Source organism: Cupressus sempervirens, chromosome 10 (assembly GCF_028749045.1).
Source record: "Cupressus sempervirens isolate cs-2001-9-10 chromosome 10, ASM2874904v1, whole genome shotgun sequence".
NCBI lineage: Eukaryota > Viridiplantae > Streptophyta > Pinopsida > Cupressales > Cupressaceae > Cupressus > Cupressus sempervirens.
In genome coordinates, this window is record NC_143127.1 from 649,749,017 (window position 1) to 649,774,381 (window position 25,365).

Sequence of the window (25,365 nt, forward strand, 5' to 3'; positions counted from 1 at the left end):
GTTTGAAGGATCGTGACTAGAGCAAAAAGCCCAAGAAACCAAGGTTACTGAAGACAAGCAAAGGTAGTCTGCTATCGAATATGCATGTGGATAGAATATTTTCCAACTTTTCTGAACATTTGAGCTCCAAAAAGATGTTGATTATATACTTTACACTACAAAAAATTAGTATACATAAACAAGGTTGAATAGGCACTATAGCAACATATTTAGAACTAGTCAAAAATCCAAATTACCATTAAAGAAAGGAATCATACATGAATAACTCCATTGCCATCTTAAGATGAAACATAGTTGTCTCATCTTTTGGCTTAGAAGAATCGCTATCGTTGCCTAAAAACAAAATTATTGTAGTATTCAACTATGTTCTTCATAGCCTATAAAAGCTGAGTAAGGTTGCAACGTTTATAATGACTATAGACAAAAATATAAATTAAAACAAGCAATATTATCATCAATGTTTTTAAATGTAGAATGAAATGGTTGTAAGTATGCATTTCTACCACATGCAAATGATGTTGAGATATAGACCTATGCAATCCAATCTCCCAAGGAATAGACACCACCACTTACCGCCATCTTTGCCAAAATAGGATTTTTCATAAAGCGATGTTAGAATAGTTACTAAAATGGTCATAAATTATGTTGTTATAGTAAAAGAATACTTTAACTTAAGAAAAAAAATATACAATATTAAAACATGACATCGTGCTTTAAAAACTAAAAAGGTACTTATAATGAAGAACTTCATTTCGACTTGCTAATTGGTTGTCACTATTAACTATAAGCTTATCTTTAAAGTTTGAGCTTCACTTGGTTTCGAGAATAGTTAAATATTCTCTACTTAACAGGGTCAACCACGTGAAGGTGGAAGCTCATTTGGCCCCTCCCCCCCCTCCCCTAACATCACTCTAAATTCCCCATTAACATTTAATAACATTCAATTCATCCATTTTTTAAATATAATATTCAATCATTATAATCACATGATAACATTCATTAACACATAAAATTCATAAACACACAACATTCATGAAAAATTCATTAACACGCAACATTCAAGAGTAAGTCATTCATGAATAATCATATCTTTTTTGCTTTCTTGCCGTTTCTTTTTTTCATAAAATTTCTAAGAGGAATATCAATGTCCTCATCATCCCCCTCCTCTACTGGTTCTAACACATGTCTCCTCCTCATCCGTTCAGGAACATCATGAGGTCGCTGCACCAAAGGGGGGTCCACTGCAATAACAAGTACTTCATGAGTTAAATTTGCACCGTTTTATATTAGTGAATTACAAGTTTTTATTTAAGTAAAAGAACTATAAATCAAAAAATTAATTTAAAAGAACAAAACATAGATTTTCTTTACTTGAATGTCCGACATGATCTACTTGCTAATCAGTTTGAACATCCTCCGGCACTCATTCAGCACGACATGATTCTATATCCTCAACACAAAAAGGTTACACCAAGTTCAATTAAAGATGTTAAATTGTATTAATAATTACATAATTAGTTTTAAATAACAAATGAGCACCTCCATCGATAGTACGATGCACATCAGGGGCTTCATGATGCTGCGTATGATTTGTGTCATGATTAACAGGCTACATTGCAATGTCATGCACATTATTATCAAATAAATTTTTGCTCAAGTATTCAATTTATAATATATTTTTTGGCATATTTACCTATGTACATGATGCAGGAGACTGTTTGGTTGGGGCAATGGAAGCTTGTTGTAGGCATTCAACCACCACTACATAGCCTTGCTTAAAGGCAATTTTTTTTGTGTTCTTTCTTGGCCTCCAGATTAAAATCAGCACCCTACATTTTTTTATTAATTAACAAAATCATTTGCATTTTATAAATAATTTTTCTTTTTAATTCATTTATTGCTACTTACAACGCATGCTTTGATTTTCAAATATCCCCCAGAGCCAAGTTTGTGCTGCTCAACCTTTTCTAGCCTTGCCTTTGCTGCCTTTGATGTGTCATGCAACCTATGAAAAGTTTGAAATATGTTAGATGATATAGATATAAAGATCAGTACTAATTAGTCGATTATTATATATTGGTATGAAGGTTTTAGCATAAAGTAGCATGTTCCACCAAAAATATGAAAAAAGGGAAGAAATTATAGCATCATACCTTTAATTGACATGTGTAATCATGCTATTTATCCATGATAGATCTAGAAGGTCATCAAATATGGTTGCCCACATGTCATCAATATTCTTTACTCTTTGTAATTGGTAATTGGTAATTGGTAATGACTAAGAATTGCTTATCATATTAAGATTTTTGGATGTAATTTTAGTGTGGTTACTAATTGGAAGAAGTTTTGTTTTACTCAGCACAACATCTCTCTACTTTTCTTGAGCTTTTAATGTAAACTCAGTCTTCAAGCTTCTAATTTTGAACTCCTCCAGAAGGTCTTTGAAAACTTTGCAGACATTAGTCTTGACCAAACAAGTCATATGATTTTTCCATATAAACCAAACAATCAACTTTGCTGACCGTAGATGTAGAAGGTCATGAAAAATGACTGCCAAAATGTCATCAGTCCTATTGGTATTTCTACCAGTTTTAATGGGTAATGATTGATAATTGCTTTTCTTATTGCAAAATTTGTATATAATTTTAGTGTGGTCATTGATTGAAGCGTTGTTTTTGTAAGTATATGCAATGGAGATGAAACAAAAGCTCATTTTGTTTTTGGAGATTCATATGCAGACACTGGAAATCACTATCCTAGTATGAAAAATAGCATAGTTTCAGCATGGAAATATCCATATGGTATCACTTGGCCTGGGCACCCATCAGATAGGGTATCATCTGGCAGAATTCTTACTAATTATTTAGGTAATCTTTCTCAAAATCAATTTCTAATGATCTCAAAGGTCCATATCAGAAACTGTTGTTCATATTAGGAACTATTGTTGCATATTTTAGCCCAAAATATTTGGATAGGCAACATAAATAGAAGTCAATTTTCCTCAAACTTTTCCATTGCTATGTACTGGGGTTTCCAAGTGCTTTACACCATCAGCTAATATAGGTATATGTTTGACTTCTCTCTAATTATATAATGATTATAGATCATGGTATTGACTTTTGATTTTCTAAGTATAATAATGCTTAAGGGTCTCGTCTGCAATTTTGTATATTTATTTTTTGCACTGTGAACCTAGAAATTCCCCCAAATTTTATAAGATATAAAAATCCTATCAAAAAAATCTTATTGAAATTGCATTTGGAAGGCAAGCCAAAACTTTTCAAAGTAATCATATGAAACAGAAAAACCGTGACCCTTTAGGATTGCACTATAGGATCCTTTGAAAATCCTTTTTCAATCCATCCATATAACTCCTCATAATTGATGCCCTCTTCAGGATACAATTATATTAAAATTGAACAAGCAATTTTCAATTTTAAAGTATTGATAACTATGACAAGTTCTCTCCAGTAGTGCTTCTCTTGTATACTCTGAGTCATGGACCAGAACAATCCTATTTCCTTAATCTATTAACATTAAAATTCTTATCTACAAGAGCTTCTAGATTTGATTGTGTATAGTTTTTTAAGCATGGATGTTTCAAATCAAACTTCGTGCTCTATGATTGTGTATCTTTTTTCTTGTGGCCTCTTATGCTTGGTTTCATCTCTCTTATGCTTGATTTCATCATGATGATGGTTCAAAATGTCGATGCTAAAAAAACTATACGAAATCAAATCCAGAAGCTCTTGCAAATAATTGTCATAGATTGTAAAAATCTGTTCTCATTGATTAAAATACTTCTTTTCTTTATGATTATATTGCCATGGTTTTAAATATATAGGTGAATGCATTTACTAGAGTTTTTGTTTTTTCTTAAATTTATGCAGCCCAAATCTTAGGTCTTCCATCTCCAGTGACCTACAGAGTTCTAAAAAGTTCAAGCCATCATATACAAGCAAGGAAAGGCATAAACTTTGTAGTAGCATACAGTGGGGTATTTGATACTTTTGGAGTTCCAAAGCTGAGTGTCCAAGTTGGGAATTTCAAGAATTCCATTATATCTCAAAAATATGGTTCTCATCATCTGAAGCACTCAATAGCACTTCTCACTCTGAATGGAAATGATTATGCTGCTACAAATGTTACCACATTGGTAAGAATAAATATCACCAAACTTGCTATCTTCTAATGATTTTTTTTGTTTCTAGATTTAATTGTGGAAGTTTTTTTAGTATCAACGTTTCAGATCCACTCTGTGATCTATCATTAGGATGAAAGAATTATCTTACATCCTTATCTCATTCTGACGATGGATCATATCTTACATCCTTCTCTCATTCTGATGATGGATCACACAGTGCGATCCATTGATACTAAAAAAACTTACACAATCAAATCTAGAAACAAAAAAGATTTTTTTGAAATAGATTGTGAAAATATGATATTATTAATTGTCATGTTGTACTAGAATGATTCAAATGTGATTTAAAAAAAATATGTGACTGAGGGTTATGTTTATAGGGAACAAAGAAGTTTGTGAAGAGTGTTGTAGCAGAGATGAAACTGCAACTCACAGAGCTATATAATCTTGGGCTAAGGAATTTTCTAGTATCAAATAACATGCCATTTGACTGCCAACCAGGTTACTTACAGTCTGGAGCAGTATGTTTGAACACAACAATGGACTTAGTTTCCACCCACAACAAATATCTATCACAAGCCATTTCAGAGCTGAGGGAGCTTGAAGATGCCAACTTCCTCATCCTTGATTTCTTTGCAGCCTTCTCTCATATTATCTTCAACCCATTTGCATATGGTAAAGACATTGATTATAGTGTAGTTAAGAATTTTAAGATTATCTTTTTTAGGTTTTCCTTCTAAATAGTGTATCTATTTAAGAGCCATAATTATAGGATTACATAAATACATGAGGATATTGATTGACTTATTTTTGTATTGTGTATTGAGTAGGAATCCATGAGATGAGTAGATCATGCTATTCTAGAGATGGAAACATGAGCAGCTCCATTGTTGGGTGTGCTGATTATGATGAACAAGGAAGAGCTCTTTTTCCTCTATGCAAGTCTCAAGAAGAATTTTTCTTTTTTGATTGGTACTATCCTACTCAGAAGGGATGGCAAGTGATGATAAATCTTCACTACTCTCATTGTGGGTATGTTCAAGATGGCTCATGTACTTGTCATTACACTAACTAAATATCATTTATCACCTATACTGCTAACACATTACACTATGGTACATGTAGTTGAGCATTACTATATTTTCAAGACATAATATAGCTATATGTGAAGTTATAAGCGCACTATTTATATCTTATGTAGGATTTATGCCCAAATTGAGATATATACAGTTGTATACGGGCATTCTATGTACAATCAACCACCACAGTTTATTAGATGCCCAAATTTTAGCGAGCATTCATAATAGGGTCAAAGCAATTGTGTCAGCATCTGAATTACATGCCTTTCATCAATAGATAGATTAAATTGAGCTAGTTGAAATTGTTGATACTGAAGTTGAACCCTACATTTGCTTATTAATGTACTAGTAGTTAATACTATTGCATACCTTTTTGAATTTGTTGGTGTACTTTCTTTTGGACATTCCCCTTTCTCCTTTGCATCCAAAATGAACTCATTCTAGTCCCTCATTGAAACAAAGGGAGGATGCTCCTACTTCGGGTTTAGGATGAGACTCTTTCTATATGTGTCCCTCACAACCTTAAGATGCCTGGAAGCTTTTTGTAACAATTTCTTATGATAAAAAATATTACTACCAAACTCATGCTCTATATCTTCAATGAGCTCATCTTTTAATTTTTTATCTTGGTAGTTCCACCTTTTAAGAAAAAACACAAAATCGTTAGATATAGCTAGTGTAAGTGTCAGCCAACTGGATGGTTTCAGTGGAGTTTCTTAGCCGACAGATTAGTTGTCATCAATGTTTTGTATTTTGTAGCTAACAGGTAAATAGTTTGTAGCGGATATAATATTGTGGCCGACAAACTCCTTCGGGAAGGTTCAGCGGTAGTATTTATATCCCGTCTGAGAACATTGTAAATCATCTTTTACTATCATTGATCTGATGAAGCATAATGTATGTCTGGCATATACGAATATAATTTTGTTGTTTTGTTCTATTGTCTGTATGCGTTGATTTCTTTACCAGTACAGTAAACATTTAGCGGCGTTGCCTTATGAATCTGGAAGGTGGGAGGAATGAAGATTAATGCCAAATCAGCTTAACAAAGATCGGAATAAGGTCAAGGAAAAAGATGGAACCTGTACTGCACAAGAGAATTTAATTCTGGCATAGCAAGCTGAACATCGACGAAGATTTCAAAAAATTTCTGACGGAAACTGGAGCACCGAAGAATTGTTGGAGGAGACTCGACAGCGGGTGGAATTGGTGGAAGAAGCATGGGAGGAGTTCTTGAATTTTTGTTCGCCGAGGGAGGAAAATTCAGATAGAAGAGCATCAACTTGCACAGATCGCAGTGCTGAGGGAGCATGAGTGTGGAGTGACCTCTTCATCTGGGATAGACTTCCGTGGGAAACAACTTCAGAAGATCTGTCTTCTTCACCAGGGTTTGCAGCTGTCAACACCTCTGATGTGGGAGAGCAGTCTGCCAGTGTGGGAGTGCAGACCGGTAGTGTGGAAGTGTAGACCTCCAGTGTGGGAGTTCAGACCTCTGGTGTGGGAGTACAGACCTTTGGTGTGGGAGTACAGATCATCGGTGCGGGAGTGCAAACCTCCGATGTGACAGTGTAGACCTCCAGTGTTGTGACGGCGGGACCCAAAAAAAAGCTACCAAAGTTTGATGGTGATGGTACCGCCAACCCCATCCGACATTGTAAGACATGTGAGACAATTTTGTAGGAAAACAGAATCACTGATGCCAACGAATGGGTTAGGCAATTTTCGGCAACCCTATGAGGTGTGGAGATTAATTGGTTTTCAGATACAGATCGACAAAAGCTTAATACCTTGGATAACATTAAAAAGGAGTTCCTGGCAAAATTTAAACTCTTGCGGGATGATAATGAAATTGTAGCAAAGATTTTCAATACCAAACAGGGGAAGCATGAAACTATCTGCATCTACGCCAGGAGATTAAAAGACTTAATAAACAAAATAGAAAGCAAGTCGGCAGACGGATTGCAAAAAAGATGGTTCGTGGATGGCCTACGATCAGAATTGTGGAGGAAAATGAAAATTGTGCCACCATCATCATATGTGGATGCGTATAACAGAGCACTGAACCTTGAAAGTGAGCAAAAAAAAAAGAAGAAGAAAACTAGCTCCTCTGATTCTGATGACGACGAGCCTGCCGGAGATGATAGCAGTGACCACAAAGGTAGCAGCAAGAAGGTTTGTGCCCTACAAAAGGACATGGTTTGTATGATGAAGGAGTTTAAAAACATGTAGAAGGAGTCAAAAGGCAGTGAACTGTGGTGCACGAAGTGTAAGATCGATGGTCATACTAAAGGATCCTGTCCAAAGAACCAATTTTGTGACATCTGTCAGATCATGGGCCATTCGACAAAAGACCGCCCCTTTAACATGAAGACAAGAGGATCTCTGTAGGTGCTTCTCACACAGGAGGCTTCCCCGTCGAGTAGTAGCAGAAGCACAAATACAACCGGAGCTACATTCGGAGGATATAGGAATAATCAGTGTGGATAGAATAATAACAACAATAACAATACCAATAGAAGCAGAAGCTGCATCTAGTATGATGCAAACAGACGGCCGATTATTCAGTGCTGCACATGTAACTTGTGGGGGCATTTTGCGTGGGAGTGTCCAATAGAAAATACACCTCAACTATTGTGCCGATGGTGTGGACTCGGTGATCATGACAACTCAAAATGTCCAAAATTCGAAGTGAACTTGATCACTGTCGAGGTGAATGACAAAGAAGTTCTGGCAATTACACGGCAACAAGCAAAAGAATACTCGGACCCTACCGAAGAAAAGAGAAAATTTATAGAAGCACAAGTGGAGGTTGGAAAAGTATCCCAAACAGAAACACCTTTGAACATCATCGGCACTTCAGTGAGGAATTCTGTGGAACAAAACATAGTACGACAAATTTTGCAAATGGAGGTACAAGTAAAGGTAAATGATTTTCTTCTCACCATGCCTCAACTTTGATCTGCTCTTTCAAATATTACAAGAGAATCAAGTATCAGGAAGGAAAAGTCATTGGGAGAACCAAGTCGATGGAAGGAAATAGAAATTGCCTTTGGAGGAGAAGATCGGATGTTGCTGGTGCTGAAATCCAGATGACACCTTGCAGTTGTCGAGATGGGGATACATGGACATGTTCTCACAGACACCATAGTTGACGGAGGATCCAGCGTAAATGTATTACTAGAGGAAACTTGGAGGAAACTGGGATAGCCAACATTATGACCTCTGAGATTTCAGCTACTGATCATCGATCAACATGGCATTAAACCACTAGGTATTCTCATGGCACAACCGGTAACCATTGGCACTCAACCATTCCTGATGGATTTCATGGTGATTCTGTTAAAGAGGAAAGGCTATGACGCCATCCTAGGTCGCGGGTGGCTTATCAAAGAAAGAGCTCGATATGACTGGAAGAAGAACACCTTATCACTAAAAAGTAAAGGTTGTTGATTCATCATTGATCTGCATACCCAAATGGTAGGGGAAGAGGCCCTATCGTCAGATTCTAAGGGAGAGGAGGATGAAGGCAGACAATGGATGGAACTGGATCAGGAGGGTGTTCTCCGATTGGACGAGGAAACAATGGATGACTACTTGGATTTTGTCAATGGTCTCTACCACTAGCAAATGGAGGACTATGAATTATTTCACAGCTGCAATGTTTTGTCGATTGAGAATGAATATCCGAAGGAGTTTAGTGAAGTAAAGGAGGGGGAGGCATTATTGAATGTTACACCTGCCCATGCATTCTATGAAGGAGAGACAATCAAGTATAATGAAGCTACACTAAAAATGATGAATTTGGGGGACAAGGCAGAGCCGAAGAACATACTAGTCGGAGATAATTGGGATCCAGTACTCAAGGCCACGGCATTCAAGATATTTATGGACTACAAGGATGTGTTTGCATGAACATACAAAGACCTCAAGGGAGTACCACCGAAATTGTGTGTGCACCGCATCCCACTGGTGGAGGGATCTATACCTGTACGAAAGCGACCCTACAGGATGAACAAGAACTATGTAGCATGGGTTACGGAGGAAATCAACCGGATGTTGGAAGCTGGCATTATCTTCAAGGTATAGACCAGCGAATGAGTTTCACCGATAGTCATCTCATTGAAGAAGGATACTACTCAGATCCAGATATGCGTCGATTTTAGATGCCCGAATGCAGTAACGATCAAGGATCCTTTTTCGATTCTATTCACAGATAGCATTCTAGAGGAGGTTGCGGGACATGAAATCTACTCTTTTATGGATAGGTTTTTCAGATACAATCAGATTTCTATAGCGGAGGAGGATAAGTTGAAGACAAATTTTTTTGTCAAAGATGGGGTCTATGCATACAAATGGATGCCATTTGGGTTGTGTAATGCACCGGCCACATTTTAGCAGATTATACTGCATATCTTTGACAGGATGTCCATGGGAAACTTCAAAGTCTTCTTGGACGATTGGTCAATATTTAGCACGAAGGACAAACACCTGGCAGCACTTAGTGAATGTATGGAGAGATGTCGCAGAGCCTGGCTAGCATTGAATCCCAAGAAGTGCAGATTCATGGTTCCGCACAAAAGACTGCTCAGACACATTGTCTATAAGGAAGGGCTAAAGATGAATCTCGACAAGGTGAGAGTCATTCTTGAAATGCAGCCATCTACTAATGTGACGGAGGTAAAGTCTTTTCTCGGGCATATAGGTTATTACAAGAGATTTATTAAAAAAAATTCCAAGGTGTCCCAACCGTTACATAAGCTAATCTGTAAGGAAGAATCATTTAGATGGGATAAAGAGCAGGATGAGGCATTTGAAGGGCTAAAGGTACGACTAGCTACCGCACCCATCTTGGCATATTTGGATCGAAATAAAGAGTTTCATGTTCATGTGGATGCCTCCAACTATGCAATCGGTGCGACCCTAGCATAGATAGGTAATCACAGATTGGATCATCCAATATACTTTGTCAGTCGGTTGCTATCAAAGACTGAGAAAAACTACAACATGACTGAAAGAGAAGCGTTGGGAATGGTTTATGCTATGCAAAAATTCTGTCATTATTTGCTTGCTACACTATTTATGTTCTATGTTGATCACCAGGCCCTATTGTACATGATTAATAAACCTGTCATCCAAGGGAGGATCAGCAGATGGCTACTCCTATTGCAGGAATTCACTTTCAAAATCATTATCTGGCCAGGAAAGAAATATGTCAGTGCCGACCACCTGTCGCGGATCAAAATAGGGGAACCAGCGGAGGGTGTGAATGATGACTTCCCTGACGCACAGCTATTTCAGATTGGGGTATTGTTGGAATGGTACAGGGGTATTAGTGAGTACCTGTCAATAGGACAATTTCCCACGGGCATGTCATCGAATGACAGGTGCAAGTTGATAATTAGGAGTCGTACATTTCAATTGATCAATGGATTGCTCTACAAAATGGGGCCGGATCATATTCTTCGACAATGTGTGTTGGAAGAGAAGATACCGCAGGTGTTAAAAGAAGTGCATGAAGATCCCACGGGAGGACACATGGGGCTCGACACTACTACACAGAAGATATTGTTCGCAGGTCTCTAGTGGCCGACGGTGTACAATGATGTGTGGGAATGGGTTGTTAGATGTGACACTTGCCAACGGGCCGAGAAATTGTTGAAGAGAGATTTCATGCCACTTCACCCCTCACATGTGTAGGAACTTTTTGAGAGATGGGGATTATATTTCATTGGACCACTGAGGGTGAGCAAGACTTGACGGTGCCGATACATCATTATTAAAATGGAGTACCTGACCAAGTGGGTGGAGGCATGTGCGTTACCAGATAACTCGGTTGTCGGCACTACAAAATTTATCTATGAACAAATCATTACTAGGTATGGAATCCCATTACAATTAACAAGTGATAGGGGAGGTCATTTTGTTAATCATGTTATTCGACTGCTCACCACTAATTTTAAGATTTATCATTCACTGTCGAGTCCGTACTATCCAAGAGCAAACGGACAAGTGGAGGCCACCAATAAAATTCTAGTATCCATCATCTACAAATCTTGCATGGTTGAATGTGCTGATTGGGAGGACAACATACCTGCTACTCTGTGGGCTTATCGCACGACGTACAAGGTGACGACAGGGCACACACCATTCCAGTTAATGTTTGGACAAGAAGCAGTAGTCCCAGCGGAATTCATGATCTCGAGTCTTTGAATAGCATTGGAAAACAAGTTGGATGATTACAGAAGCTTACAAGAGTGGTTAAATAATTTGAATAAGTTGGAGGAGAAACGGTTGTTGGCACAGTGAGCGAAAAAAGTGGCATAGAACAAACGCAAGGTCTAGCATGATAAGCATCTGAAACGTAGTAGATTCCAGCCAGAACAGTTAGTATTGAAGTATGATGGCCGTAATGAAATCATGCCGAGAAAATTCAAAGTGCGGTGGGTTAGACCATATCAGATCCGGGAGGTTGGCGATAATGGAGCAATTGAACTGGCGACCTTGGACGGACAAGAGATGGCTCAGTTAGTTAACGGATCTAAATTAAAAACATACCATGTAAGAAGGATATCTTCGTCACCCGGTACTCACATGAATCCTCTGTTGTCATCAGTAAAGGACTGTGAGGCGACGCCAGCAACTGAAGGTACCTCTGGTATTTAATTTTTTTTTTAAAAAAATTTTTAAAAAAATTATAAAAAAAAGAAAAAAATTTAAAAATTATAAAAAAAGGGGACCCCGCAGGCAGTCTGTCTGCAGGCAGCCTGTCCGTGGGACCTCGTAGGCAGTCTGTCCGCGGGTGTAGGAAGGCCCTGCGGGCAGCCTGTTTGCGGGTGAAGAAAAGGCCCATGGGCAGTCTATCCGCGGGTGAGAATAAAGGCCCCACGGGCAGTCTCCGCGGGTAAAAAAGGAAAGGTCCGTGGGCATAAAACAAGAAGAACTTCACCGTCCGTAGACTTCAGCAAAAAAATTCTTCATTCCTTTGTCACCACCTGAACACTTTGGCAGGTTGCATGGGTGCATTGCTCAACGTCCCTAATTTCATCATGAGTGTTCTGCCGATCGATAAAGTCTTGGGATTGGGAGGGGCAGGCAAAAGGCTTGGTTGCTACTGCATTCTCGATGCGTGCTCACTGCCTCGTCCTACAAAAGTGCATGGCGTTGTCATGACAGTTTTTGTGGTCCGAGCTAGTAGAAGTGAGAGGAGTAAAGAGGAGAATGGAGTGCATATTAAGGAAGGTTTTGTGATAGTGCAAGGATATTTTGTGCATTCAATTTGGACCTCACAACAGCAATAAAATTGTTGAGTTCACATTCTCCTCCAGACGGGATTCTTTGCCAGATACTCTAAATACACTTTGCACATATTTCTCTTCCTCTCGGCCTGCAGGGGATTAGACAGGCAGCTTTTTGCAAAACTTCATTGGGTTACCACGGGAGTAAGCGGAACTATATAAGAAATAAGAAATAAGAGGCCACCTTGATATGGAATCAACAGGCAAGCGAAAGCCGTGGAAGAGTCAATTGGCAGCGAATATGGACAATAATTCAAGGGTTTTGGCCTGGAGGATTCGAGTTGCAGGCCCCTCCGATTCCAGTAGCAAGAAAAAGAAGACGAAGGAAGATACCACATATCTCACCATCCAATTTGAGAGTCTTAGTGGGAGTGAATGCCGAAAGTGGTAGCAGGAGACCCCAGAGGCAGACCAGATTAAATAGATTTTGATGTGGGTATAGGTGCATTGGGCCATCTAGCTTCCCATCTTTTTCATCCGGTTGCTCGAATCAGTATTACGCACCATGATAAAGATGTATAACACCCAAAGCAGAACAAGTACATTCCTATACAAGTAGCAGCAGATGATGGTGTCCTTTAAACATAGGGATTTCACTAGGGTTTTCGGCATCCTTGGCCCAGATGGGAGGAAAGTGGAAATCAAGAACCATAAACTCTCATAGGAACGGAAGAAGCATTGGATAGATCTAGTGTGCCAAGATCTTACACCCATGGAGAGGGAGGTAGTGGTTCAGGGGACAAAGTGCAGAGGGCTTCGCATGGACTTTATTCGGGAGGGTCATTGGCAGTGTATCATGGATTTCATCAAGAGCAGGTTAACAGGTGCCACTCGAGCTTTAGATATCGCATTGCCACAGATTGTGTTTATGAATGGTATCATGCAAGGAGTGGTATATGATTAGGCCTTAGTGCTTGCTGATAGGATGGAGGAATTCATGACGCTTCAGCATCGAACATTTTTTATGCCGCACCATGCCATCGGGCTGTTTCTAGAGGCTGCAGCTAGCCAGATTCCACTGGATGGTTTTGAGGCTCCTCCAAGGGGCAAGCTGGCAGACGGGGAGCCTCTTATACTCTACTGGTGACACTTGAATACAGGAGGATCAGTAGCAGGTCACAAGAAAGTACTCCGTGGACCGACTACTTTCGGAGAAACAGATAGCGGACGGGAGGGCACTTCAATGAGTGATGGGGATGAGTCCGTGGAAGAAGACGTGAGCACATCGACGAAAGTTGACGGTGAGGTAGTGGGTAGTGGGCCCACATTCTTTACCCCTCCTCAACTATCAACTTCAGCGCACTTGACTACCTTTCTGACAATCATTCTGGCATTTGGTTACTGCCATGACATGGTCCTTATGACTCCTCCAGTCGAGGCAGATGTCCCACAAATAGTGACGGAGATGGTCCCACAAATAGTGACAGATGTTGTCCCACAGACAGTCACCGAGATATTGCCGATGGTTGTAGCGGAGGTGATTCCAATTGTACTAGAAAATATCGAGGTAATTCTAATTGTACCAACAGATGTCGCTATCGTAGTCTCACAAAGAACACAGTTGCCACCGTCGAAGCCTGAGCCGTAGGTTCGGTTGGAGGTCATTGATTGTGATGCAGTTGTCACTATTTTGTCATCTTTTTTAGCAGAGGCCAAGTCAGCTCAGCTAGTACCAGAGGAGCACATGCAGCTCGCGCAGTTAGACCAATCGGAGGTGATGGATAGAGCTAGTGAGTTTTTGAGGCAGCAATTCTGACTTACTCCTGCGAAGCGGGGTCCATCCATTCAGTCTCCTAGGCGTTTAGGACTATCACCAACAGTACTAGAGCCTTAGCTTCAGGAGGAGGAATGCCACATACCGTGGTTGCGCCAACAGCAGAGAAGGCGGCACCAGATGTGGCATGGCTCCCACTGATGAGGAGGAGAACAGTGATGCAGAATGGTCATTGGAGGACTTCGCCAAGGAGGATTATGGGTCGGATGAGGACAGGTGCCAGGATTACCTCAAGACTATGAAGTCTACGTTGAAGAAGGGACATGATGTGGCAATTCAAGCCCTGACTTGGAGGAGGGAGTGGCATTTGATCAGAGCATATATCTGTGGGATCTGCCCTCGACGATTTTAGACTTGTTTTGTAGACAGGGGCTGGCCGACAGTGGAGACAGCTGAGATGTTGGTAGATTGGGCTATTGAGCCGAAGTTAGGACCCAGTGACACCCCTATGATGAAGTTGGCACATGAGATTGTGGGATTGTACAAGAATGTTTACTATGGTCATCAACATGTGAAGGCAGACAGGGTTGCATCACAGAGATCTTTGGCAATTGAGAGTGAGGCTAGACAGAAGATAGCCGCTGACTTGGCCGACCAGTAGGCAGCATGGTCCACAGAGCGGGCGGCACTACTGGCAGATTTTGCAATAGCGGTGAAGGAGAGGGACATGGCTAGGCAAGGTACAGAGGCGGCGGTCCAAGATAAGGATGTGGTTGAGCACGAGATACAGTTAGCTAGGAGGTAGGCTATGGATGCGGCGCTCCTTCTAAAGGAGGTCGTTGAGGTTAATTCTCAAATTTAGATAGATCTTTGCATCAAGACAGAGCAGGTGTATGAGTTACGTCGCCAACAACACACTTCTGGGATGCCCCCTTCTCTCTAGTATTTCTTCTGTTGTCTGTAAGTTGTCTCCTAATTTTGTTAGTCGTCAGGAGATGACTTTTTTTTGGGAGGGATGGTGTCAGCTGACTGGATGGTTCCGGTGGTGTTTCTGTAGCCAACGGATTGGCTGTCATTGATGTTTTGTATTTTGTAGCCGATGGGTAAATAGTTTGTAGTGGATGTAATTTTGTGGCCGATGGACTCCTTCAGGAAGGTTCAACGGTAGTATTTATATCCCATCTGGGAACATTGTAAATCATCTTCTACTATCATTGATCTGATGAAGCATAATGTATGTTTGGCATATGTGAATATAATTCTGTTGTTCTATTCTATTGTCTGTATGTGTTGATTTCTTTACTAGTACGATAAACAATAAGAAAAGACTCGAATGAAAGGAAAAATGTTGCACCAATTAATGATATGAAAAAAAGTGGGATTAAATTAGTTCAGTTATGATGTTCCACCTTTTACGTATGGTGGACCCAAATCTTCATAGCGTGAGGTCATAAAGCCTCCTATAAAATGTATCGTTTCCTGCAAAAAATGTCATGCGATAATTAATAGTAAGAACCACTAAAATGAATCATGCGAAGAATACTTTTCATGGTGAATAACAAATACATAAAATGAGATACATTTAATCTTTTTAGTGATCTATTTTAGGGTTGGAGGATTAACTTAACCAAAATTGACCAAAAAAGAAGTTTGGAAAAAATTTTAAAATGTCTAAAACTAGTCAAACTCTACTAGGGTTCTATTGCTGATGTTCTAAAACTAAAAAATGTACTATCACTATATTAATCAGTATACCTTGAAAAAAAATATAGTTCATAATACATATAACTTTCCATGACCTTCATTTTTTGTCATTCTTAATTGATGTTGTCACTGATCATACCTGAGATATTATGGAAAACAAATATTGCTAAAATCAATAGTGAAGCTGAAAGTGAGCACTCTAAAACTCTAACAAGTAATAGCAATGATGTGGGAAATCATTGAAAACTGAACATTGAATATGAAAGAAGACTCCCACTTTTGGTTCTCTCTAGAAAAATTGGTTAGTATCTTCTACTGAAAGCATGAAATTGCAATGTATCAAATTACTAAACTAGAGAATTACTGGTATAGACAAAAGGTCATTGATAATTTAGATGATCCTACGAAACACCTAATAAAAAGGAATTCTAGAATAATTAAACAACTTGCACAATACGACATACTAAAGAAGGTCATGAGGCATCACTCCACATCAAAAGCCCTTGCATTCACCACTTCCTATCATGTTTACGTCTTGCAAGAAAATTCTTATTACAATATAAAAAATAATTATTTAAAGTACCTAGAATCTTAGGACATTTCAAAGGCATTGATTCATCATCGTCAATCAACAACGATGTCTGCATAGCTCCCGTGCTAGAAACACGAGTAGCTCCAAGAAATGACGGTGAATTATCACCAATACATGCACTATTATATGCATTTGGTGATGTACCAGAAGGTGCATCTCCTACCACAAAAAAAATAATACACTATGTGATGCACCAAAGATTAAAGTACATATTATCAACTCATAATTAACACAAAACCAAATATAGAAAAACAAGGATTTACCAGCTAGACGTCCCCTTGTTGTCGACATTGCAATCGACGATCTCGTACGGGCATTCGTCAACCTCGTAGGATTCTCTTGTACTGGATGACTTGAACAATACATTGTTAGCAAAGACATTCTGAAATAATAAAAGTAAGAGTTATGAAGTTTTGAATGTTCGAAATAAAAAATTCTTTCTAACTTGTCAACTAAGAGATTATTTTACCAGTGACAATCGGAGCTCTACTACTACTGGCCTCACCGCGTTGTCCTTGACCAAGTTGTGGATCAATTGCCACAAAATCCTGTATAACAAGAATTTAGTAGTTAAAGTTTCTTATAACTCTTTTAAAAAATTGCATCAATAAAGTATTTTGCACATATTACATATTTTACTTCACAACATAGAAGATTATAAAATATAAATCTTTATTGAACTTTTGTTATAACTAAAGATTCATTAATGCTTACTTCATAACAATGAGCTTGCGCTCTCAAATCTGATAGTCTCTTCATCATCTCCTCAGATTCCATATTTGCCTCATCCAAAATTTTCATTATTTCTAAATTAATTTTTTTAATTTTTTTTCTTCAACATTGTTGTTACATTGAGAGTTTCAGCAATATACTCATCAGAAGGCATAGCTAGTGGTTTGGTGAAATGTCCCTTTTCTGATTTTTCATGATATTTCCAACCTCTAATCAGATCTTTAAAATCAAACAGCTAATATTCCAAAGATCCACCAAATTTCTTAAGAAACCCCAAATCGGGTATGTCGAAAATAGTGCCAAAAAGCTTCACAGCTTCACCTGTTATTAATAAATCTGAAAGCAGACATTTTTACAAAAATTTAAGCAGCATAATAGCCTATAAAATTTCATTTCCAGATCTGTATAACATGCACACAATAGCTCCCAAATGGAGGACAAAACAATGCTCATCGGGCTCCCGAAATTAACACAAAATGCCCGGAAAGACCACAAAAACACCCATAAACTATCTCAGAAGATTAATCACGTCCCAATACATATATTCAGCTCTATTTTAACAGCTTAAAGTCTGAAATACAGCAGCAACCAAAACTGATATGAAATGCTCAACTGAAAACACCAAACTCATGCAAAAAACACACCCAAAAACCCACAAATCTACACTGTTCAGCACAAAGGCAAACTCTGTATGAGCATGCACATGGAATGGCTTCAAACTCCCATCCTTAGCCTTCCTGGAAACCTACAAACTCCCATTCTTGGGTCTCCCTGGAAACCTGCAAACTCTCATTCTTGGGTCTCCTTCTCCACAGGTTTGGCAGCCTCTGAAGAATAACAAAGAATGAGCGAAAATCCAGTCTGGAATGAGCCCAAAATGCCTCCAAACCCCTTAAAAGAGGGCATAACTGTAACTCACGTCCAAGAGAGGTTAATGAAACTTATTTTAATAATAATTTTCATTTATTAGTCCAACGGTTTCCAAAGATTAACCCCCTTTTTCCGAAACTTCACTTTCTTGGGCCTGCCTGCCTTAGCAAAGATTTTCTTTTTTAATTATTTGAAAAGGGGACATGACACTTGGTACTTACTACTGGTGCTTTACCCTTATCCTAAACATCAAATTGTGAGAGGAATATTACTAAAACTATCATAAAAATTCAAAAACCGTAAATAAAATAACATAATAATATAACATTTTTCAACTATCTAATTTGTACAATTTCAAAAAGGTTTACCCTCACTGAAGAAGGGGTGGGAGTAGCATCCTGGTGACCTCTATCATCTGTCAAATCCATATCATCCTATCACAAAGATTAAACATAAAAAATTCGGCTAACTAAAAGCAATAGATAGCAAAAAAAAACTTATTAACAAAATGGTAAATAGTACTTATAGCCCTCATGATAGTAAATTTTTTTGTATCTATGCGATTTAAATGGTAATCGATTAGCAATTCTTCCCCTGCACTTATTGATTTTATTGCACAAACAAAAACTTCATTCCCCTCACGTGCCTCAAAGATGCAATTGGGTTGCTTACTAGTTGAAGGTCGCATACTATTTATAAAACTTGCAATATAACCTATTGCTTTTGGTCTCCCATCAATGTACATAGCAAATCTTTTACTTTGATCATTTTTTTTTACGTTGTATATAATTAGCTGATACCCCATACCTACGCATACTTTTTTTATATCAAACAATCCGCATCCAATCATTGTAATTGTAACATGGACCGACATACTTGAACAATTCGACAACTTTGTTGTAACATACCTTTATCCCATCCATGGAAAATAGGCCCAAACCATGTAATGAGGATGGAGCAATGCGATATATCCTCTCATTAACACAATAATATGTGTTAATTTGAGGTAGCTCACTAGGTACTCATTCTTTCTCAATGTGTGTGTACCGAAAGGGCACCTTGATGTCGCCTTTGGTCTCATCATCATAAGAACATAACCCCCCATTAGCAAGGAAAAATTGCATGTGTTTATCAAATTTTTTTCTATTCTTTTGACCTCTAGTTGATCTTCCTATTTTAGCCGTACTACATGTAGAGCTTTCATCTACCATTTCCTCATTTCCCTCATTCGATGTAAATAGATCTGACAAGTACCTATTTGGTGGGTCCTACAATCCATCAAATGGAAAGTGAAAGTGATAAATATAAAATGTAGTAAGTTGAAAGTGATTATACAATTATATTTCTATACAGACCTTCTTTGTCTATATATACATTATAGATTATATAATATGTCTATTTATAACATACGTGCTCAATGATAAACAAGAAGAATATAAGAAAATTGTGTCTATTTATTTACTTATACTTGCTGATCCATGTCAATGTGCACAATCCACGCCAAACAGGTCAAATTTTCTGCATATGTTAACCATTTATCTCAAGTTAGCTAAAAATTACATGATACGCATAAACATGAACAAATTTACATGATACACATTTGCTACAAATAACTTAGAAGACAACATGAACAATAGGCAACATCGTAAACATGAACAAATTTCCCTTATATATGGAATGCAAGATCATCAACAGAAGGGGTGATGATGTACCTGTAGTCAATTGACTATTTGCAAAAAGAGTCATAATTAGATACAACATAAACATTGGTAACTATAAAAAACATATGTTGTAATCATTAGAAATGAACACAATAAATATGTAATCAAATTTCTTGCATATGTTAATCATTTATCTTAAGTTAGCTAAAAATTACATGATACTTGTATGCTACAAATAACTTAGAAGACAACATGAACAATATGCAACATTATAAACATGAACAAATTTACCTTATATATGGAATGCAAGATTGTCAACAGAAGGGGTGACGACACTTGTAGTCATTGATTATCTTCTTCTTCTTCTTCATCATCATCATCATCATCATCATCGCCATCATCATCTCCATCATCACCATCACCATTATCATCACCATCACCATCATCATCATCGTCATCACCATCATCGTCATCACCATCATCTTGATCTTCATCATCTTCAATATCTTCTTCTTCCATAACATTATACTTTATCGGCCTTCCTCTTGGATCATGTCTAACAACAAATGACCAACCCTGTTTATGTAGAACCTCTCACATTGTCTTGGAAGAACATAGGGCTAATCTCCAACTGGCTCAAACAACCTTGTATTGATCATTGTAAATCCATTATCATGTTGAATAACCATTCTATCTAGATCATTTTGATTTAGTTGTAACTTGTACCATTTGACGATGAATAGAACTACTTTGAAGGTGTTAAGTTCACACTCAATTATATCATCCAAGATGCCATAGTATTGATTTTGAGATTGTTGAGGATGTATGTCATTTCTAGATGATATATTGGTGACCTCGAAAACTGCACTTATCCCAGAATCACAAGTTTTCTTTGTGTCATCCAACCTTTTTATGTGAAATTTGTGGCCATGAGAGTACATAGCTTTGTGTTGTTTGACCTGCAATTTTTTAAGTGTGTGTAAATTATTTGCATTGTGAGTTGATACAAAACATATATTGAGTTATGATCATTAATAAATTTCTACATACCTCTCCACCTCTTAAACCCTTTACTAGATCAACTACCATCGACATAACATTGGAATCTCCATTATGATGAGCTTCTGTAACCAATGAAGCAACACCTTCCCATGTTAATGAGAAACCATTTTGTTGACATCGTTCAATCCATTCCATCATCCAATCAAGATTGTTCACAATATACAAATGTATTGCATCCCACTCTCGACCATCTGTTTCAAAAAAATACACCAATTAAAAATAACTTATATTGAAGATTTATAAGAATTAATTAACTATAATAACATCTTATATTTACCTCTCATTTTCCTCGATCTACCTTTTCCCATCAAGTACTCCCCTTCAAATTTATTAATTGAGTTGGGATCCCAAATACGATTTACATGGATCTTTGCTGCAAACTTAAGAAGATATTCACTAATGTACACCATGGTCTAGTATACCATATATCCCTCCACCATAGAACCCTCAAGATGTGCTCTCTATCAAACCAAGCCTTTCAAAAATTTTAACTGCCTCTCAACCATCCACATTGACCTGGTTGGTACAGGTCCACACAATTCAATTTCCTCAACTTGATGTATGAGGTAGTGTTCTTGTGCATTGAGAAAACTTGGAGGTAGACACTTTTGCATTTCACACATCAGAAGAGGAATTTTTCTCTTCCAATATTTTATATCTTCTTTATTGCTTTCTTTAAATGACAACCACCTCATGTATTTTCCAAGATCATATATAACCTATTTGACATTATTAGCGAAGTGGTGTGGGAGAGATAGAGGTAGAATGTACTACAATATTTGTAAAATGATCTTGTCAATATTTAATAAAAGAATGCAATTGAAACTACATGCAGTATATAAATATATAGTGAATACAAAATAACATGAATTACCTTAATAAATGTATGCCAATTTTGTGTTTTCAACCCTGGCCCAAATTCACTTTTATTTGATATGAGATTGTTTATGTTTGCAGAAAATACTGTGGAAAATCATATTTTTTTTATGACTTTTTTTATAGCATTGCTTTCCTGCTCTGACAATAACCAACTAAGGGCACTTGTATCAATCTAGTCTCCATGTTATTTGATCGAATGCAATTTTTCATTGCATGGTTGGATTCTTCAATGTCACTACAAGTTTTGACAATTTGATCTTTGTCACGTCTTCCATCTAAGATCTTCCATAATGTCTCTGTTACATTCTTTCCAATATGCATAGGATCAAACAAATGCAAAATTGGGAGTTGCACATAGTATGGCAACCTAGTAAATTGCGTAAGATAAATTTTTAGTCCTATTGGAAGTTGGTCATTGATGCCTTGACGACCTTCAAAAGCATCAATCACATCATCAGTAAAAAAAACACAATATCGAAAGATAAATTTGGAACAAAAACCATCAAATGGAATGACATTACCTCGATTTATTTTATTGTATGTCAACTTCCATAAGCAAGGTGTCATTCTCTATGTCTTTGACGTAGTTTCTTCTAGACCATTGAAAAGATGTTTTTCGATAATTTGGTACTTATGATTTCTGTGCAGAAAGTGTCTATTCTCATTGAACACCTTCTTTCTTAAAAATTTTGAATAACGAGATTTCATCTTTGGACCACAAATTGGACATGCAAATTTTTCCTTTGTCTGAAGACCTACAAGATCGTGTATAATTGGATTAAATGTGTTAACTTTGACATACCAAAAAAGAGGTTTCAAGAAGAGAACATATCACAAAAATGTGTTAGCCCAAGGGCATTGTGTATTCTCCATACAAGCATTGCAGGAAATTGAAATTGTCTTTGTCCTATTGGTCTATAGATGTCATACATAGTAACCTCATTCCATAACACCACCAACTCGTCGATTAGGGGTTCAATATATACGTTGATATCTTAAATTTGGTACTTACCTAGTTGAATGAACAAAAACATTACATAATTATTATGACCATTTGATGGATTAGTAATGATAAATTAATTTAGATGACCACTAAATCAAAAAATACTTGGAACAATCAGTGTCAAAATTATGTTCTCTCTCTTTATGGACAACCAAGGAGGTATGTTATTGTTGATAACAAAAATAGGCCACACTGAGTAAGTAGATCTCATCTCTCCAAAAGGATTGACACCATCTGCTGCTAATGAAAGCTTGAGATTATGAGGTTCTTTTTTAAAGTGTGGCCATTTTTTTCTAATTCCTTAAATGTTGAACCATCTGCATGCATTCGCATAATGTCATCTTGACTTCTATTGTGTGCATGATAATCCATAAATTGTGCCAAGCTATTACACCTTAATAATCGTTGCAGACGTGGAATAATAGGAATATACGGAAGAACCTTGCAAGGCACCTTTTTTGTTAATCAATCTAATTGATATCTACTGATATGACAAGTAGGGCATTGTGTTACAAATTCATGTTGTTTATGATATATAATATGATCGTTCGAACATGCATGTATTGTTTGATACTCCATTCGAATATCTTTCATGATGGCAGATAATTCTCGGTACGAGCGAGGTAGAATGTTTGATAGTGGTAACAAACACTCACCTATCAACCTACGACCAAAAATATAATTTGTTAATTTAAAGAATATTTATTGCTACACGAACCCAATGTTAATTGTAAGGGAACTACGAGTAAAATAATGAAAGAAGATGGCATACCTTAACATACGTGTCATTGCTACATTGGATAAACCATTCATAACCTTCAAGTTCACCAACAGCAATATAGCAACAAGAAGAGTTGTTTTGGAGGCTTTATATAGGGACTGGTGTGCCTTCTCAAGTAAAGGTACATCAAGCTCTACGTCAACATCATCGTTATCATCTTGATCATCATGATCTTGATCATCATGATCTTCATCATCCTGGTCTTCTTCCATGGTATCATTACCTTCTACTTCAATATTCACACCTCCATGTTCCCTCGTTTGGAAATCTGCATTCTCTGAATTGTCATGGTCCATAAGATGAAACTCAAAGACATTGACCTATATGAAAATGATGACCTTATATTAACCATGACCATGATGTCATCATCAAATCATGTCTTATGTAATTTATAAACTATTAAAATACATACCAATGGGCAATATTTGTTTCGCCCTTCAATGTGACCATGTTGCTCAACTGTTGTGATTAGATATCTTCGAGTCTTTAAGCCCTTACACATTTTGCAAGGACAATAACATTTTCCATCACCTTTTCTTTTTAAGTTAGACCACAGTCTAGCAATTTTCTCCCTATTTTTTTGTGCATTAATATCATTAGACATGGTCTTTCTTGAATGGAATGACTCATTGGTGGAAGAAGGATGATTTGTTTGCAACCTACAGATGGAGTAGTAAGAGGAAGACACATATAGAAAGGAGTTAGGTTTGTGAACCAAGTAGGAGTTAGGACATGCTGGAGTGGGGTCAGCCCAAAATATTTTAGAATCTTGAAGAACCTGGTAAAGGGTATCTAGAAAGGTGAAAATAAACAAGTATTTTTACAGCTACAAAGGAGGAATCAAGAGCATTATATATAATGAAGAAGAAAATTAAATCAATATAGCTTCAGCTCTATTTACAATTTGACCTTTTTGCATGTGAAATATGACAATATACAAAATTTCCAATCACATTTTCACTTAAAAAAGAACACCAAATATACCTTTGCTACAATATCTTCTTCAAATTTTTTGCTATCAGATTGTTCAAAACTGCAAGCTCCTGTGCAAAAAAAAGATGAGATGTACTTAGTAATTTTTGATGGGCAATATTTAAACAAATCAACTATCAAAAAAACAATTTATGAAATTCAGTTGCTTTATTATGTACTAAAGACTTCACAAGATGTTCCCACGTCTATCTATAGAATGCCTATCTGCACGGTTGTTTGCAAATAGTCTCATATGGTGCTACTTTTGAACAACAACAAATGTCACTGGCTCAAGAGATGCACAAGCTTGTTGACACCACAGAACTTTTAGTTCATATAGCATTCAATTGTCTTCTTTAACAAAATCCAAAGAGAATACAAACAAACTAATGAGCCATGTCTATCTCAATTGAACACAAAGTACTATAGTTCATAAAGTAGAACTTGGTAAAACCGTCCTTCACTTACACCATCAACTCAAAACCAACTTGTAACTCAGAGGACCATATCTTCACGTGAAATTTCATTTAAGATATGGTGATTAAAAGTTAGGTTTTTTTCTCAATATTGTTGCAACTCAGAGGACCAAATCTTTGCTGATTAGTTTAACATAGATTGGTGAACAGAAAATTCATAATAAAAATTTGATTTTTTTCCACACTTGTTCAAACCATATAATGAATGACAAAAAATGAATTGTCTACGAGTCACTCCAAATCCTTAGCTTTTAATATGCTTCATAGATGAGATTGCATTATATGGTTTGAACAAGATGTGGAAAAAAATGAAATGACATAGATATAAGCATTCTCACACCATGAGTCACCAATTGCATAAAGCTTAATTGCAAAAAAATTGTCAATATTATTTACATTGT

At 37.2% G+C, this 25,365-nt stretch overlaps 1 protein-coding gene across 1 annotated transcript; it reads left to right on the forward strand.

Moving 5' to 3' along the window:
- The first annotated feature begins 2,546 nt into the window (after positions 1-2,546).
- On the forward strand, positions 2,547-6,787 carry LOC149535494 (GDSL esterase/lipase At5g03610-like). Its single transcript, XM_089806149.1, has 6 exons — positions 2,547-2,604; positions 2,676-2,867; positions 3,891-4,156; positions 4,525-4,819; positions 4,975-5,196; positions 6,477-6,787. Exons 1-6 carry the CDS (start codon positions 2,547-2,549, stop codon positions 6,785-6,787), a joined length of 1,344 nt encoding a protein of 447 aa, XP_089662275.1.
- The last annotated feature ends 18,578 nt before the right edge of the window (positions 6,788-25,365 follow it).